Source organism: Aspergillus welwitschiae, assembly GCF_003344945.1.
Source record: "Aspergillus welwitschiae strain CBS 139.54b unplaced genomic scaffold BDQ94scaffold_14, whole genome shotgun sequence".
Taxonomy (NCBI): Eukaryota; Fungi; Ascomycota; class Eurotiomycetes; order Eurotiales; family Aspergillaceae; genus Aspergillus; species Aspergillus welwitschiae.
The window spans coordinates 553,963-571,336 of NW_020798708.1; the positions used below are offsets into that span (position 1 = coordinate 553,963).

General features: G+C 51.3%; 6 protein-coding genes across 6 annotated transcripts; 3 read left to right on the top strand and 3 right to left on the bottom strand.

The window, feature by feature from the left end:
* Positions 1-950: 950 nt before the first annotated feature.
* BDQ94DRAFT_142924 (uncharacterized protein) lies at positions 951-1,711 on the top strand. The gene has a single exon (XM_026766121.1). It carries the CDS (start codon positions 1,282-1,284, stop codon positions 1,435-1,437), a length of 156 nt encoding a protein of 51 aa, XP_026626951.1. The 5' UTR covers positions 951-1,281; the 3' UTR covers positions 1,438-1,711.
* Positions 1,712-1,754: 43 nt separating this feature from the next.
* On the bottom strand, positions 1,755-2,357 carry BDQ94DRAFT_142925 (uncharacterized protein). The gene has a single exon (XM_026766122.1). The coding sequence runs from the start codon at positions 2,104-2,106 to the stop codon at positions 1,855-1,857; it is 252 nt and encodes an 83-aa protein (XP_026626952.1). The 5' UTR covers positions 2,107-2,357; the 3' UTR covers positions 1,755-1,854.
* A 1,375-nt stretch (positions 2,358-3,732) lies between these two features.
* Positions 3,733-5,999, top strand: BDQ94DRAFT_27625 (uncharacterized protein). Its single transcript, XM_026775388.1, has 2 exons — positions 3,733-4,799; positions 4,853-5,999. The coding sequence occupies exons 1-2, from the start codon at positions 3,854-3,856 to the stop codon at positions 5,827-5,829; spliced, it is 1,923 nt and encodes a 640-aa protein (XP_026626953.1). The 5' UTR covers positions 3,733-3,853; the 3' UTR covers positions 5,830-5,999.
* A 2,076-nt stretch (positions 6,000-8,075) lies between these two features.
* Positions 8,076-11,032, top strand: BDQ94DRAFT_27634 (extracellular serine-threonine rich protein). The gene is made up of 3 exons (XM_026775389.1): positions 8,076-8,376; positions 8,429-8,602; positions 8,658-11,032. Exons 1-3 carry the CDS (start codon positions 8,299-8,301, stop codon positions 10,941-10,943), a joined length of 2,538 nt encoding a protein of 845 aa, XP_026626954.1. The 5' UTR covers positions 8,076-8,298; the 3' UTR covers positions 10,944-11,032.
* A 1,837-nt stretch (positions 11,033-12,869) lies between these two features.
* Positions 12,870-14,710, bottom strand: BDQ94DRAFT_27655 (Sds3 domain-containing protein). Its single transcript, XM_026775390.1, has 2 exons — positions 14,055-14,710; positions 12,870-13,982 (listed from the first exon to the last, which is right to left on the bottom strand). Exons 1-2 carry the CDS (start codon positions 14,490-14,492, stop codon positions 12,897-12,899), a joined length of 1,524 nt encoding a protein of 507 aa, XP_026626955.1. The 5' UTR covers positions 14,493-14,710; the 3' UTR covers positions 12,870-12,896.
* Positions 14,711-15,420: 710 nt separating this feature from the next.
* On the bottom strand, positions 15,421-17,330 carry BDQ94DRAFT_169998 (uncharacterized protein; the record flags this gene model as incomplete). Its single annotated transcript, XM_026771393.1, has 2 exons — positions 15,421-16,478; positions 16,559-17,330. 2 exons carry the CDS (start codon positions 17,328-17,330, stop codon positions 15,421-15,423), a joined length of 1,830 nt encoding a protein of 609 aa, XP_026626956.1.
* Positions 17,331-17,374: the final 44 nt, after the last annotated feature.

Sequence of the window (17,374 nt, forward strand, 5' to 3'; positions counted from 1 at the left end):
TCCCGCTGCACATTTCATCCACCTACATTAAGCAATATAACCAACTTTTATCAGTAGCCGCCAGCACTTCACATGTGGGCAGAAATCTTGCTTTAGTCGCACGAAGTTACTCCGCAAGCAACAACAATGAATATTAGCAGTAGTAGTAGTGAAACAAGTTGCTGGCTGGCTGGATGGCTGGCCGGCCCCGTACGTAGTCGTAGGGTGTTTCTCGATACATCCAACCGCCCAACCGGCTGACTTTCCAGCAGCCAGTTGTCCCTCTCCTTTACCGCTTGTTTTGAGCCAATTACAACATGCATGCATCATGTATGAATGCCAAAGGCATCGCTACTAGTCCCCCCCTCCCATCCATCATCCATGCCCGAGTATGTCCCTCTTTCTTAGGCCAACGAGGAAAAGGAACATGAGACTAATGTACCTGTCTCGAAGAAGTGGTGTGGTGCTTTGCATTCATACTAGATCATCATTGTCTTTTTCTCTGCGCTCAGGGACATGGGTGATTATTTGATCTTTGGTTATCCCAATGAATGATTTGTAGAGGGGCATAGTAGGAAAGTATGGTGTGAATTTTTTTTCTCCTCTTCTTGAAAGACAGCTGATTTCCTCACTGCTTAAATAAGTGAATATACTGAACAATAATCAACGCAAACGGACCAGCAATAGTAGCGCCTAGCTCACGGCTAACCGAGACAGCTTACCTACTACTTGCCTTGGATTTTATCGATAGTTGTACACAGTATTCTAGTAGTGCCCAGCCCAGTCCGTTCGGGATGATGCCGAAAATGTCACGGACCTCCTGGGATTATTGATGCGGTGGCTTTTTTCCTTTCCACTTTGATCTATTTTAGTCGATCCGGTCGGGAATTAGTACTATCACGTGCGTTGTTAGATCTCCAGAATATCTTCCTAAGTAATTAGTCACTTTCAATGAGTTATCTCTGTGAGATGAGTTGTTGTGTATACAGGACGGAAAACAGAGATACTGGAAATAGCCCATCTCTTGATTTGTGAAGGTGCAACGGCAATCTCGGAGAATTAGCCGCTGCGTTGTTGGTCTAATTGACGCTCGAGACCCCTATGTTGTGCTGTTCACTGAACTTACTATGCCTTGATCTTCTGGTGGATTTTTCGCCTGCTGCAACTTGATGCACCCGCCCAAGGCTGGAGGTCTAGGCTTGAGCCGCGGCTACCGAGGCTCTGTCGCATCTATCCGTGCGTCTGGATACCCATGCTGAAGGATCGGGATCCTGTGTCTTTGCGGTGTTTTGGGAGCAATTGATGGTTGCCGGTAAGGGTCCTGATGAGGAAGATTGTGGAAGTTCATTTAGGGGAAAGGGGATTGAGTTAACCGTGTTGATGTTCGGCGGCTATCTCACGTTTAACCTGCTAGCTGTAAGTATGACTGACAGCTGGCTTAGTTATCCGAACGGCTAGACGGTAGCCATATCTCAAAGAAAACATTCATTGTTGGTAATATATACTCTACGACAGACCAGTTTCGTAAAGTAAAGGGTCGCGAAAGATAGGAATCGATCAACGTGCCCATTGCAGTCTACTGTGAGCAGCAAGGAAGACCAGCGAGGCAGCATCTTTTCCTCCCCATGGACAGACTAGTCCATATCAGGTAAGGCATAGCCGCCAGTGCCGGGCTTGGCCAATCCGAGTGGTGGGATTGACCTCATCCGGTAAGGTGGCCCATCAGGGCCAGCCATCCGGGTCCATCCATGTCATCCTCCCTTACTCCCGACCTTCTGAGAGAGGAGTGCAGGCCATCCGGCAGCCAACTCGTGTTTCCTGCGTCTAGACGCACGCTTGATGAATCATACCTATGAGTGCAGTGCATTCGATGAATCATGGACCAGCTGATCTAGCGGAGACAGTGACGGCTATTATCAAGATGATGTGAGAAGATGTCACCGTGCAGAGGGCACGGTTCAGAAAGTTGTCCTCCCTTCCTTTAGCGGCAGGGAGTTTGGCTTGTAAGATTTGCTTATTCTCCCCTTTCTTACAGTATGGCCCGCTTTGCATGCCACGACTTTCGGAAAAAGAAGGCCCCTCATTCTTTATCAGAGCCTCGGGTGCGATCTGCGTTCTTGCCTGCATGCCTGTGATCTAACAGATTGCCTTTACTTACATACTGTGTAAGTAAAGTCTGTAGAATGTATGTCAGTGGTGGAACGGAGGGGGAATACGTAGGGATGCTGCATCGGTTCGCCATATGGTTATGTTTCAACCCTGGATAGATTCGATTTCATCTGGAGTTTCCAAACATAACGCTCGTCTGGAGGCGAATGAATGCCTCCAACTCAGAACAGTAGTGAGTCACCGATGCTCAATCCTCGGGTGACTCCGTCGCCAGCGTTGTTCATGATTTGTCCGGTGATTTAGTACTAGGCAGGCGGAACAGCGGGCCAAGTCATAGATGGCAAGCAGAAACTTAGTAGTGGGATTCCTTCCTAGCCACAAGGCGCCGTTCATTTTCCCATTTGCCGTCTCCGTCCCCATAATAGTATCCCTTTCTATGGCAAGATCCGTCGACGCCATCTGCAGTTTCAGGTACCCAACGAGAAAAGACTACCCAAGTGCTCTCAGGATTGTCTTCGTTCGACAATCGGGACGTGCCGGAGTGCATGCCGTAGCCCATTCCGAGACTGTATGCTATACATAGTCCATATGAAATGGAAATAATGCTAGATTTGTACTAAGTGAAAGGAGGTAAGAGCCAGACGGAGATTACTTCTTCTGTTGCCTCTTCGGACAGGGCGTGACTAAGTGGTACTAAACCGGTCATATCATTGTCGCCTTCTATTCGAGTCTGTTACAAGTCCCCCGCGAATGATTGGCTTCCACTGCAGAGACCAGCTGGGGTGGATTGCAGGCAAAAAAAGAATAAAAAAGGAAAAAAGAAAAAAGATGCGGTGAACACCCGCCCGCCAATGGGCGTCACTGTTTTTGTGGTTCCTGACCAATCATGACCCCGCAGACTGCGACCGGCCGAGGCGGGCTCCACCCTGACTGGAAAATTTGGCCCGCCCCAGGCAATCCAAGGCCGTTCCGTCCTGTAACCTGCTCGTCACGGTACGACGGCGTACGGATAGATGATCTTCTCCCCTGCTGTCTTTTCCCTCCTCCTTCCTCCCTCTATTCCACCCCTCATCTTCTTCTGCCACTCTCGGTCGCAGACTCTTCTCACAACACCTTCTATTCACATTCAAAAGACCCCTTATTCTCCTCTTTACTATCCAGATATCGTCAAGGGTTCCTCGCCAGGATGGCTTTCGCTGAGCTGTAGATTCCTCGCTGGGGGGCACGGCTGCCTTTTCCATGCTCCCCAGTCCAGCAGCTCCGAGTAATCTCCAATTGACTTGACGATTATCTGTTCCTCTTTCGACGCAACAATAGGCAAGCGTCGGAATTGCCCCTCAGTACACTTACAGGAGAAGCACTTTTGACGTCCCTTTCTGGACGGTGAGGTGCTTTTGCGGTCTACGAAAAGTCTTTGCTATCGTCCCTTTTTCTTGCCCTCCCCTCCCCTCTATCCGATCACCACCCCCTACCGATATACCACCACTCATCCTGATCTCTCTCACGCTGTCTATAACATCCATCACGACATCCTTTCCTTTCTCTACGCCATTACGAAATTACGTTCCGAAAATCTCCTACCTTACGATATCGGTCCCTGAACCTGTCTTCTCAAGTCGCTGACGCAATCGATTTATTGCGGCGGGTTGTACGGGTAGCAAACTTTGTCGAACCAACAAGTGCTTCTTAACCTTTGTCGGTCCCGATAGAACTGAGAGACCTCTCCCAAGGAAGAAATATAACAATACCTATTGTTGACGATATAATGGCGCCAACAACACACTCCCCGAAGCGGTCACCCCAGGGTGTCGCAAAGGCTACCCATCACAACCCCGCGGGTCGTTCCCCGAGAACGTCCAATAAAGCTGTCTCCCTCGGTTCTCTGAACGCTGATCGGAAACGAAGAGCGGCCTCCGTCTCGAGCGTGTCATCCGTCTCATCCATTGGCGAACTCAGCGATGATGCAAATGATTCCGAGGATGATGATGCAGATGACGAAGAAGAACAGCCCGCTGTTCGTGGCCCGTCTTATGGTCGCCGTGACAGGGCCCATAAGACGGGTGTCAAACAAAAGAAGACAAAAAAGATGAAGTTCTCCGACGATGACGGCTACGATGGCCAACGGAGTAGCGATGATAACAATGAATCCGATGAAAGCTCCGATGATGTCTATGCCGCTGTGGACTATATCAGCGATGGCTCAGATGATGAGGAACAGGATGTAGAGAAGTTGGAAGAGTTGTTGATTGTGGAATCTGAGAATGAAAACCCTGTTGGTGGTATCCTGGCTGCTCCCGGCGCTGATGCTTGGGCCGGTCCCAATGTTTTCGACGATCATATGATCCTGTCGGCTGCGTCCTTCTTTGATGAAGAACAGCTTTATACTGCCATGGAAGCCTTTGGGGAGACCGACATGGCTAGCGAGACTGCTATTGAGACCCCGGTGCCGCGCCGGGTGCATTTCGAGGAAGACTCAGACTCCTCGTCTGATAGTGATTCCCATACTGAAGATGAGATCCCAAGTGATTTCCTCCAGCAGGATAGTCTCGATCCCCAGTTGCGTCGCATGATCGACAATGATAATGAAAATTTATCCCGCCGCCGGCGTCAATCTGAGGAGATGTATGCCGACTCAGACTATGGGCATTCTAATATTTATCACGTGGAATCCGATGCCATCTCCGACGGTTCGGAGTCAAGCGGCTATGAAAGTATGCATGCAGCTGGTCAACCCCGCACATTTCATTTACTGACACGTTTGAAGCCGATGATGGCGAGACTACAGATGAAGATCTCCCCCCTCCTGCCACCATCACTCATCCCAGATCTATCCTGCGTCGTGATTCTTCGGCCTCGTTGGCGCCCACAGGCGATGAGAAGAGCGAAACCACTTCTCGTCGGCGAGGACCTATCATGGGGACATTTGTCGCCGATCCTCATAAACCTGTTGCACTTGTCGACTGCACTGGCAAGCACCTTGTGATCATTCCTGCCTATGCTTCTTCTCGCCATGATTGGCTTGAATCTGCCACGAACAGTGCCTGCAATACTGCTCACAACAGCCCGCGGGCTACTACCATGCATCTTATTGACGAGAGCGACACGGATGCCCTCGCGTCGCCCAACCATGCTGATCTGAGCCCCATGCTAGCATCGAGTGCCAATCTTATGATGACTGCTCTTGGTAATGATATTGCTCCGGGTGGTCAGGTAATGGGCCCGCCCGAGGCGTTCTATCCGTCCCGTGACTTTGCTATCGATAGCTCTTTCGAGGACGATGATGAAGATGATCCGGAGTCGGCTTTGAATGTCGAAGACTTCATTGACTTCGGTGATGGGTCATCTGATGACGAAATGGACAAGGCGTTTGACGAAGAGGCGCTGATGTCGCCAATGACTGCCCGACCCCTACAGGCCGGCACGGGTACGCCGACCCCTAATCGCGGTGCTGACTCCCAGCAGGCCAGCAGTGCGGAGCGATTCCTAAATCACCTGGACCGTGGCATCGTTACCGCATTCCGCCGGAATCACAACCGCTACCAAGCCCTGTTGCGTCTCCCACAACATCGGGAATTTATGCCGGCCAATTCGCCTTCTCGCCCCGCTAGCGTCTTCAGGCATGCACGCCATGCAGACCAACGCACCCCCACGCGCAAGCGCAAAGCTAGTGGGTACAACGGTGGGGAGGCGGTCCGACGAAAGCTGATGGACGCCCACCGCCACACCCAGCTCCCTTTCTAAATACTACCTGACACTGCGCGATACCCTTGATATCTCTGATTTGAGGCGAACATAGCGTGCCTGGATTTCCGCTAATTCCGAGGACATATTGAACATTTGTACATGGATTTAGAGTCTGTGTTTCTAGCATAGACGATGATGCGTTTGTTACATCGGGAACGTGGCTTGGTTGATCCAGCCTCGTTCTCTACCAAACGCGGGTGTTCTGCATGGGTTCTCTCTCCGACAGAATTAGGTCTTCTTTCTCTTGTGGTCGGAAAGATGGGGGATATCTCATGGCCAAAAGTTCGAGTTTGATGACATTTGATTTCTGGAGTTGATCGAAGGATATACCTTGTGTTACGAAGACCTATTGCTTTTCTTTGTCCTACCTTGATTTTCTCCGTTTGATGACATGTATGCACTGCTACGGCGTCTTAAGCACACGGAAATGCAAATATGAAAATATTCTAAGCAACAGACTAGCAACCGTAGTTCTTAATTTTCCTGCGTAGTATCGAGTAACCAGTGTCTCTAGGCAGCCATTAAGCCATTGACGATGACATTGCCCCTGCCTCTCGCAACTCCTACCTGCGTCGGGTGCTCTCAAACCAAAGGAAATGAAGCAATACCACCTTATGCAAGTCATACCAAGGGTCAGAAGTAAACGAAACCCCTCAAGACCCCTAACGCGATGGTTGGACAGAGCCATTGTGCGACACGCCAGGGGTATAGTAGTAATTCTCTCGTCATCGCTTTGTACAAGAGCGATTAGCAGGTTGCACAACCACCTCCTGTGGAGACAATCCAGCTGAAGTCCGATCCAATCAATCAATTCCATGTAAGCGCATGAAATTAGATTGTACAGCATATATGCATGCATGCTCTATCACAATGATCATCACAAACCCAAACCCCGACCCAGACCCCCAATGTCCGGGGCTTGTATGGTATTCTAGTGGAATGTGGAGGCGGTGGCCCAGGCTCTGAAGGTTGGATTCCGAGGTGGTATTCTGGCGCTGGGGTTCCCTAGGTCACCTAGTCTACGTCGATTAACTAGAGCCTACCTGGCTATCATTTCCTTGATTTCTTCATCAGCTATCCAGCTGTGGCGTGGCGGTAATTGTAGTCAGGGAACTTAGATTGAAGCCTTCGGCGGTTACTTGGTGAATGGGAATGCGTGCTTCTCTCTCTCGCTCACTCTCTCCAGTAAGCTGTAGATCGGTTGAAGTTTGTTTTTTCTGATTCGGGTTGGAGTGAACTGGACTCTTCCAGTAGTACGGTTATTATTAGAATGGGGACTTTATGGATAATCTCACCAGTTGTCAGAGGAGCGATGAATGTGATGAGGGAAAAGGTGTTGGGTCACTCACTGGTCAGGTTTCAGCGCGAGACGCCGGGTTAACTCTACCCTGTCACTGCACACAAACGAGCTTTAGTTGTTGAAGATCGGAGATGCCGCTTTGAGATGATCGTGCAGATTTAACTTCTTCTGGATGCCTGATGTGATATGAATGGATAAATTTGGATGCTGACTGGGCATTTGACATGGAGAAGAAACGTTGGCTCCGTTCGGAGTCTCATTTGGAGGTGGGACAGTTTACTGTCTGGGAGTGACAAAGACACATGATCGATCCCTTTTTGCTTGGCCTTTTTCCTCCTCGTCAACTCATCTCGTCTTCGATGAATGTATCTCGTCTGCTGTTTCTTTGGCGCATTCATTCAAGATCCTCATGTCTAATGAGTGCTGGCGCATTCGTCGCCAGATGGATACATGAACAGTAGTGATGAATGTCTTGTTGCCATGGATTTAGGTAGAGACAGTCTGCCGGCAGACTGCCAGGCAACGAGCAGCCACCGACGCCCCAGGGCCCCCCCCCCTCTTTCACTCGCAAATAAAGGGTTCTTCAGCATCTACCCCTATGGGCCGATACATCTCGTGGGCTGAGCCAGATGTCAGCCTTCGTGACCTCTGATTGGCGATGAGCTCGCGCTTCTGTCAGGGTCTTTCACCCTGTTCCTGCACTAGCGGCACACCCGGCGCCTCTGGATTGGATTGGTTGTTGTAACACCGATTGTGCAGCCATTGACATCTGGCTGGTTGGAGGGTGAATGCTCAATGGGCTGTCTTGCTTGCACTTTTCTGGTGAACGGCAATCACCGTTAATGGCTGTTAGGCAGGCAGCCTTTTGCCATCCCGGTGTTGGTACTTTAAGGTTCCCTCGCCCTCCCTGGTAACAGAATATTTTGGCTGCTCTTACTTCCTCCCGAAGCTGTTTCTTGGTGTTGTCATTGTGTTATTGTTTGTTTGCCCAAGTGGCTTGACATTCGACGCTCGTTCATCTACTATCACTCGTTGGTCTGTTCGTATTTCTCGTCGTCTTTATAAGTCTCCTTGTCCGCAACTGCTGTGGTTTGAAACAAGTCGACTATCTACATCTCATTCGACATTCTTCACACTCCTTCAAACACTACTGAGCCCTATTCAATATGAGGGCCGTAGTTCCTCTTTACCTACTCTCGGTCGCTCTTTGGCCGCTTGCAGCTCTTGCTCATCCCAAGGGCCTGGTGAGTGTGCTCTTACTCTTGTACATGACTTCATGAAGGCTAACATAGATAGTGGTGGGGGACCGATGAATGCTATACCAGTCCTGGAAAGGCCGACAATGATTGTTCCCAGGATCAGCAAACTGGATTTGACTGGTCTGGGCTGGCTGTCGGCTCCTTCTCAGCCTATGCTGGGTTTGAGTTCTCGGGCTTTGCCTTGAAAGATAGCTTTGGCGCTTCCGCCAGTGTAAGCAAACAGCATTACACCTTTCTTAAATTGGGCTCGTAACTGATGGCTCTAGGGAAAATGCATCGTTGGAAAGCTTTCCAAGGGGAGCTCTTCAGGTCTCAAGATGTCTTCCGGTAAAGACCAGAAGGGTTTCTCTGTCAGCAAGTTTCGTCTCGCCACATCCAGGGAAGCCGACGTCCACATTGTCTATAACATGCCTGATGGGTCAACCTGCAACGATGTTGTCTCCAGCTCTCCGAGTGGTACAGATGTCACCAATGATCAGTGTGGTGGCTCTGTTTCAGTGAGCTTCAGGCTTGAGGAGGATATTGAACTTGAGACCTGCGATCTGGGTATCTATAAGGTCGAGTTTGATTGCTCGCCAAGCCAGGACACCGATCCATCTAGTACCCTTGCGCTGCCATCCTCAACCAAGTCAAGTGGCTCGTCGACTCCGTTGATTCTGATGCCACCCTCATCGCCTGCAGCTGCTACAACATCTGCCCCAACGCCTGTCAGGATGACTACGTCCACTGTTTACACGACAAAGGAGGTAACAATCACAAGCTGTGCACCTACTGTAACGAATTGTCCTGCAAACTCAGTCACCGTGGTCACATCTACGATTGCGGTCTCGACTACTGTTTGCCCAGTTACTGAAACCTCTGGGGCTTCTGCGGTGGCGAGTACGTCGGCGAGTACGTCGGCAGGACACCATTCCAGTAATCCGATGGTCACGACGTCGATTAGCGTTCCATCTGGTAGCTCTCCTGTTGAGTCCACCTCGTCCCATCCGAGCCCGGTCCCTACTAGCCCTGCTGTGTCTACTGCCCCCGCTGCATCAGGGCATAGCTCCTCGGCTCCTGCTGTTGACAAGACCACTGTCGTCACATACGTGACAGTGACCACTTGCCCAGTGACATCCACCGGGTCTGCAGGGGGCTCACTCACTACGTCAGTTGGCACAACCGTTTCTACTATCACACTGACCTCGACGTCGACCATCTGCACCAAGTGCATCGCTCCGACTTCCGTAGCACCTATCTCGTCTGGGCCCGTCTCGGCCCCTGAGAGGACCACAACCGTTGTCACTTATGAGACTGTGACTACTTGCCCTGTGACCAATGTTGTTACCTCGAGTGGTACTCCTATCACCTCCGTTACCAGCACTGTCTCAACCATGACCCTGACCTCGGTGTCCACTATCGCACCAACCTCTGCCGTCTCCAGTTCTGCTCATGGCCCAACCGGCGTTGCTCCCATTTCCTCCGGGCCAGTCTCCGTCCCTGAGAGCACGACAACCGTGGTTACATATGAGACTATTACTACATGTCCGGTGACCACCGTGGTAACCTCGAGCGGGAAGCCGGTGACTTCAGTCACTAGTACCATCTCAACAGTGACATTGACGTCGGTGTCTACATACTGCCCCAAGTGTACCGCCGGCCCGACGTCTGTTGGCCCTGTCACTACTGCGCCTGAGAGAACAACAACTATTGTGACCTGGGAGACTGTGACCACTTGCCCTGTGACTTCAGTCGTGACCTCAAGTGGCAAGGCCATCACTTCAGTTACTAGCACTGTCTCCACGATCACCATGACAGCAACTTCTACTATTGCAAACACGGTTATACCCACGGGCAAATCCCCAGCCACCAGCACAGGTGCCAGCAGTGTCTCGACGCCTGCCCCATCCGCGCCATGCCCCAACGTGGTGCCCAAGTGCATCAACACCTGGATGAACCTGCTTCCCCAATGCAGCTCCAACAGTGATGCCAGCTGCTACTGCCCGTCGGACGAGTTCACCAAGAAGGTCATTTCCTGCATACAAGCCTGGGGAGCTTCCCAGGCCGAGGTCCAGGCTGCTCTATCCTACTTCACCGGGATCTGCGCTGCGTATGTACCGCAAAACCCAGGCATTGTGACTGTCATCCCAACTACGATCACCCTCGGTGCTGGCGCCACCGGTGTCGCTCCGGTTACTGGTACAGCGGTCCATTCCACCACCGGTGGTGTTGCACCAACTACCAAACCAGCCACTGCTGCACCTATCGCGTCCACCGTCGTCACCTACTCTACCTGGACCGTGACCGTACCCAAGGTTGTATTCACCACCGCCTCGGGAAGCACCCAGACGACCGTGGGCCTTGTGCCAGGCGGACCGACCGGCGTTTCAGCGAGCTCGAGCCGCATTCAAAACCCCTGGGCTTCGTCGACCCTCGCTACCTTCTCCGGCCGACCAACACCGTCTCAATCACCTAGCCATACACCCGTGCTGTCCAACACGGGATCTAAGGAGCAGATTTCTTCAGGATGGTGGTGGACTATCGCCGTTGCTGCTCTTCTGGGCATTTACTAATTGTAATCAGGGATGATGTGGAGGGAGTGGACAGATCGGAGTTGTAAATTGCGATGATATGTCATCGTTCCGGTGTATTTAAAGGATCTTTGCTTTGCCTGTAACAACCAGGTTGCTTGTTTTATTATACCACTTAATTGCTTCGCCTAATTATTCGAGGCGTAGGTTCTGATTGAGAATGCAGTTACTAGCAAAACATCTGCATTTGAAAATTAGATTAGTTGATTACCCTTATCTCCATATTACTACCAGTTGTAGGATGCTCCGTGCCCACAGACGACATACCACACAATACTAGTTCTACTACACGAGGGACCCGAGAGACTGGGATAAGTATTTCTATAGTGGTATGATCAGTTCCCGTCACATAGCCGCACACAGCCACATTCCGAGTTCGATGCCTGCAGAATCCCATCTTCACTTTGTATCCATCCATACATCCACCCATCGTCCACATATGAACCGACCAGACCGGCGTCCTCCTACTTACTCTCTTCTTATCCATTTTAAATCCCAACCAACTACCCGAAAATCTCCCCTACAGCGCAGACCTGGACAGTGGCCGCGATGCTGCTCTGCTGGATGAAATCCGGTGTATTGAGCATATGCGATAGTCCACATCCCCTCATAAATAACGCTGGGTGGTTGATCCGGTGAAAAGGCCGTCTGCAGAGGATGAGTTAGTTGGGAAGGAGTTCAAGGAATTGGAAAGGACTTCATGTAGTTGGGTACTTTGCAACGGTTTCCACACACACGCACGCACACTGACTGTGAAGAGACATACTCACCTTGCAGAATCCTACAAAGATGATATAGCAGTATCATCATACTGCAGACTGCTTTTGCTCACCTTCTTACGTCCGTTCTTGTTACTATGTCTATAACGGTCCTACCCCTCTACTATCACGACTCAACTATCTCTCATTCTTTGCTATGTTAATCATTCTGCTATTGACCCCGGTTGTTCTATATTTACTTACTTCCCCCCCTTATAGCATTATGGTGTATACTCGACCGATGTCATTTCCAAACTTCCTTCCCTAATTCTACTTACAGTTATTCTTTCAAAGTGATAATCTGACCTAATTTTTTTTTTCTCAAACCCACTCCGTCTTGACCATTAGGCTTGTTTGTGCTCTGTGACATTGTCACTCCAACGATCGTCGTTATTAGGTGGGTAGGGTTGAGTTGAGCCACCTCAGCATAGCAATGACGACATTGGGGTAGTGTATATACTAATATATAGGATAGATCAGCAGAAAGCATTGGGTATTGATTTGTGCCAGGTGGATAACTGTGTGATTTCAGGCTGTATAATTAGCTGACTAGGTAGGTGAACTAAGCAATCGCTTACAAAAAATCCGTGCTCACTAGTTCGATATGTCACCACCATACTACTTACTCTACAATTAACCAAGGGTAAGCCCCGCAGGGCACAGTTAGAAAATACAAACACGTCCAGCGAGCATGTACAGTTCATTTCATTCCTTCCTACTGACTATCATACTTACTACTTACTGCCTACCTGATACGTGTCATATCCAATGAAGCAAGCAAGCAAATCTATCATCAATCAACGCCGCCCCAGGAATACTGTCCCGAAACAAAGCAAAAGACGCAGAATCACAAGACTCAGGCAAGTATACTACTACTGACTGACTCTAGTAAACGATCAAGTCAGAGATTTCAAGGTGAGAAGATCACTGATGGAAAGAAAAGGAAAGAAAAGGAAAAATAGATGACATGATAAGAGATTCTTGCTCCGTCCAAGCAAATGCCACCATACAAGCAGCCAGCCAATGTCAATCAATCCCAACGCCCGTCAAAGTGGTATTTGTTAAGTACTCCCGCTACCCATCCAGTTTGCACCTACCTCGGTTAGCCATCTGTCATGGCTAGCCTTAAACGCCTGTGGTATTGTTGGTCCCGCAAAAATAGGCATAGGCTACATGGCTAGCCCGTTTTGGTTTTCTTTGTTGAACGCTCGTTGCTTGTTACTTCGCCATTATCCTTCCGTAAAGGATATAGATGCATGCCCATTTCGGTGGGGAAGTCGGGATGTAGCATGTTAAACCGATTAGGATCCTGCGGCACTCCGTCCACGTCTGAGGGGATGGTCTCAACTAAGAGCTGAACGAGCGTGCGATCCACAAATCCTGCAGGCTTGTTGTGCAACCGGTCGATGCGCGCCCAGTCGTCATCGACTTCCTCGTTCATTAAAGGAGGCAGAGGAGGCGCGCCGCTGTTGCTTGAACGCGCGTGGTAGTTGGCCAGGATATTGTACGGGAGGCTAGGGCGCACCGCGGGCTTGTCTGACAGCTCCGCCAGCGCGTTCAAAGCATGGTTACCATGCGTCCTCGTGGATCGCGTGGCGTGGAAGTTCTGACTGGCTGTGCGAGCCATATCGGCCGCAGGAGTGCCATTGTCCTCGGCACCCGTCCCGTCCACCCCCGAACCGTCGTCGGCATCGGTGTTGTTACCGTTTGTAGCCGCTCCGGACGGCTGGTCCGCACGCTTGGACGTCGAGAAGAAGTGAACCGTCGCAATGTGTGCAGCATTGGCATGGGCACCAAGCTCCCTCTCCGTGAAGAGAGAATTGATGGAGTAGGACGGCGCTTGCTGCTGCGCCGCCGCCTGGGCCTTGGCGCGCTCGGCGGGGTTGGTCTCGCGCACAGGCGAGCCCACATCCTCATCGGCCGCCTTTCTCTTGCGCTTATTGAAATGCTCCGACATGATCCCATTGCCGAGCTCGTCCAAGTCGACGCGGTGGCGGGTGTGACGGGTCTTGCGGTTTCCGTGGATCCCACCCGGACTGGCCGGGTTGGTGATGCTAAACTGATTGGGGTGCAGGAGAAGTGCATTGGTATCAGCCAGATCCAACTGCTCTTTTTCTCGCATCAAGCGAGCCCTCTTGCCCGAAATCGTTTGAACAAGACGCTCCCGAAGGGTAAGCGACAAGTTATTGTATTCTTCCTCTGCGAAGTGTACCCGAAACGCATACTCCTGCTTGAACCGTTCGAGATTGTGATTGTGACGATGCTGGAGAAGGAAAATAAACATTAGCCCACGACCAAGCCAGGAAAACAAAAACCAACGCTGAAATGAACTTACCACCAACATAGCCAAATCCGCATCCTTCTCCGCTTTAACCTGATTTACCTCCTGCACGAAGCGCGAATACCACATGCCGGCCAAACTCGCCATCTCCTTAGCGAACTTGCCCCCACCGACGGTATTCTCGATAAGGCGGGCGATATCCTCCGCCGAATCGGGGAGAGGGCCAGGCTCGTAAGGATCGGCATTGTTAATGAGGGTCATGTCGCATTGGAGGGCATGCAATTGCTGACGAAACTGGGTATCTCTGTTTTGGCTGAACGAGGCCGTGAGGTCATTAAGGCGCTCCTGGAGCGCGCTGCGTCGTTTGTCCCGTTTCGACAGCGGCACGCTGGTCGGAGGACTGGTGGAGCGGCCTCTAGATTGTAAGTTATTTGCCATCATGGGCGCCCCGTTCCCGTGGACCGGGGATGTCGGGCCAGGAGAGTACGCCATGAGCAAAATTGGTGGAGGTACTAGAGCGAGAAAGAGAGAGAGGAGTGGAGGGCAAACAGTGCGAAGAGTTGAGCAGGACGATGAGAAGAAGGCTCAGTTGGGGAAGCAAAGCTGGGCTTGGCAGGAAACTGCTGCCGGAACAAGGCAGGGCGAGACCGAAAGGCTCGAAAGGCAGTCTGCATAAGCACGGAGATGACAAGCGACCAGGCAAATTCGAGGCGAAGAAAGAGGAGGCAGAAGAACTGGGCTGGAGAGTGACGGAGGAGAGCAGAAGGCGGGAGGCCGGCCGTTGGCCCGAAGCGGATTAGCCTCGGGGACATTTTTGACCGCCCGGCCTGTCGGTGTTTTCCCGGCCTGCAGTTTAAGCCATACACAGTACTTTGATGGACTACATCGTGGTATTCTTTCTCAATAATTGTAGAAATGACAAGAGATGAGAACTGGGCGTGAGCTTTCTATCTGTCTATAAAGAAGGCATGGGGATTAGCTCTGTTGTGCTATACCAACTACGCTGATGTCATCTATCGCTGCCTCTCGGGTTGCCTTCTGAAGGGCGGATCATGTATTTCCATCATCTAGTTAAAAAGAATAAAAAATAGTAGTAATCACATGCTAGTGGTCATCACGCTGCCATGAAATAGATATCCTGGGTATTTTCATCCGATAATAGCAAATGCACACAGTCAATGCTCCCAAGACATTCCCAAACGTGCAAGATCGAGAACCCAAAGTCCAACTCCGCAGACGCCGCCGGACCCGCCAGTTCCCCGTTTTTGAATCACACGGCTATATATCCTTCAAGAAAATATTAAAAGCAAAGAAACGAAAAAAGAGGAATAAAGTGAAGCATAATCAACAAGATGGAGCATCCATAGATGGAGGCGGAGAGGGATTCCCGCAACTGGCTCCACAGCTGCAGAACCCGTGCTTAGTGAGTCCGGCGGATCACGAAAACTCCCAACTCAACGCCATCCCGAGGCTCCGAATCCTCGCCATATGGCCGTCTTCGGATACCATCCAGGATCTCCCCTAAGAGCATGGCCGAAGTCACCTCTTTATCCTCCAAAATATAATTTGTCGACATATTCGACACTGCCTTGGTCGCCGGTAGCCGGCGGCCGTTCTGCCAGTATACGCTGAGCACCTCTTTCATACGCGACTTTTCCTGGTGGATATACCACTCAGTCCACAGATCACGGTCCAGATGGGCACTGCCTTTGCGGGCATCGACAATGCTGAACTGAGATGATGGGGAGCTCAGATCGCAACAGAGCTGGGAGAGGTTTTGCCGCATCGTGTCAAAGTCTTCCATGTGCGAGACAGATGAAAGCTTGCCCAGATAACGACCAATGTCGGTGGACAACTCGTTCACAACCACAAGCTGACGGAGTAAGGGATCTAAGATTGGCCCAAGGTATTGCGACCTGAAGGTGGATGCACCCCTCCTCGTGGGGTAGACAAACAATAATGACCCGCCGTCCGGCGAGAGCTCGCTCAGTCGGTCGACCAAGAATGACGGACGGTACCGGGAGAACATATCTTTATATTCCTGCGGGGACGACGGGGGGAGATACCGCTCCAAGACCGAAACGTGGACAGTGTGCGGCGGCACGATCGGCATCGGAGAGTACGTCGTCTTGGGCTGGATCGGACCCCGGAAATCGTGATAGGCGGAAACCACGGCTGCACTGGAGAAGACAGCCGGTGGGTTAAAATAATCCTCGCCGGAGAATAGCGAGCGAGGTGTCGGTGGAGGAGAGGAGGGTAAGTTGGAGAGGCTGAACTGTTCGGGAACCGCATGGGTGATGTTGATGTATGGAGACTGCCCATGACGGAGACGATCTTGTATCGCATGGACCAGGGCGCAGTATACGCTATCGTGTGTTGAGACCGGGGCGGACTTATCAGCCGGTCGTGGGTATGGAAGCATTTGTGAGACTATCTTCACGGCTTCTCCGCGACCGTTAGATAGGGGAAGAGATGATACTATCACAAGATAAGTTAGCTTCCAGCAGCTCTTACAGAAAATCCCTCATGGAGGAAACACGTGATCGGATGAAACTCACTCGATGCTTCGATACTATTCTCCAGCCATGAATTGTGATCACAATCCATGTCACCGGAAGATCCGGGGCTACCGCCAGAGCTTGACGGCGATCCATTTGAAAGCTGATCGGACGGGCTGCTAAGGCCGTCCGAAGTTCGACCAGGCGAGTTACCGATGCTGGGGCCTTCATCCATGACCATTGGCCCGGGCTCCCGGTTCATATGCGACTCGAACAGCAACATTCCGGATGAAGGATTCCACGCTACGTGGTCGTTGTCATCCGGGGGAGTCGGGGGAAGAGCGGAGAGATAATCACTTTTGGCGGCGGGTGTCTCCCACACCCCGGCGGTTGACTGGGACGCACGAGCCGCCAGCGAGCCCGATGCGGTGGAGGTGGTGGAGACGCGAAGACGAGAGTCGGAAGGATTGGACTGGGATTCCGCCCGAGTCGGGGATTTGGAGAAAAGGCCGAAATCTTCCAAGGATGGCAGGTGCAGAGAAGCGTTGCTGCGAGAGAGAAAACGGGAGACGGGAGAAGGCTTTGTTAGAAGGGATCCTTGAGAGGCACGTCGCTTTAATCGACTGGAGCCGGTGTTGTGGTGGTTGTGGTGGAAGGCAGACGATGGTGATAATGATAGTTGCGGGTGTGACTTGAGAGGCGAGACGGGGCTTAATTGGAGCGGATCCTGTGAATCAGCTGGCGAGCCGGCTCTCATTGGCGTGCTGGGTTCCCCCGACGCTTCTGAGGAAGAGGTGGATGAGAAGGAAGACGCTGAGAATGGCGAACGCATGACCGGGCTGTCTCGCACCACAGATGTAGGTCGATATGGTCCAT

Bases quoted from the DNA above. Each gene is read 5' to 3' on its own strand.
- BDQ94DRAFT_142924 (XM_026766121.1), top strand. From the start codon at position 1,282: ATGGTTGCCGGTAAGGGTCCTGATGAGGAAGATTGTGGAAGTTCATTT.
- BDQ94DRAFT_142925 (XM_026766122.1), bottom strand. From the start codon at position 2,106: ATGCAGGCAAGAACGCAGATCGCACCCGAGGCTCTGATAAAGAATGAG.
- BDQ94DRAFT_27625 (XM_026775388.1), top strand. From the start codon at position 3,854: ATGGCGCCAACAACACACTCCCCGAAGCGGTCACCCCAGGGTGTCGCA. The intron at 4,800-4,852 runs GTATGCATGCAG...ACACGTTTGAAG, and splicing joins GGAGTCAAGCGGCTATGAAA to CCGATGATGGCGAGACTACA.
- BDQ94DRAFT_27634 (XM_026775389.1), top strand. From the start codon at position 8,299: ATGAGGGCCGTAGTTCCTCTTTACCTACTCTCGGTCGCTCTTTGGCCG. The intron at 8,377-8,428 runs GTGAGTGTGCTC...TAACATAGATAG, and splicing joins TTGCTCATCCCAAGGGCCTG to TGGTGGGGGACCGATGAATG. The intron at 8,603-8,657 runs GTAAGCAAACAG...TGATGGCTCTAG, and splicing joins GCTTTGGCGCTTCCGCCAGT to GGAAAATGCATCGTTGGAAA.
- BDQ94DRAFT_27655 (XM_026775390.1), bottom strand. From the start codon at position 14,492: ATGGCGTACTCTCCTGGCCCGACATCCCCGGTCCACGGGAACGGGGCG. The intron at 13,983-14,054 runs GTAAGTTCATTT...TTCCTTCTCCAG, and splicing joins CGGATTTGGCTATGTTGGTG to CATCGTCACAATCACAATCT.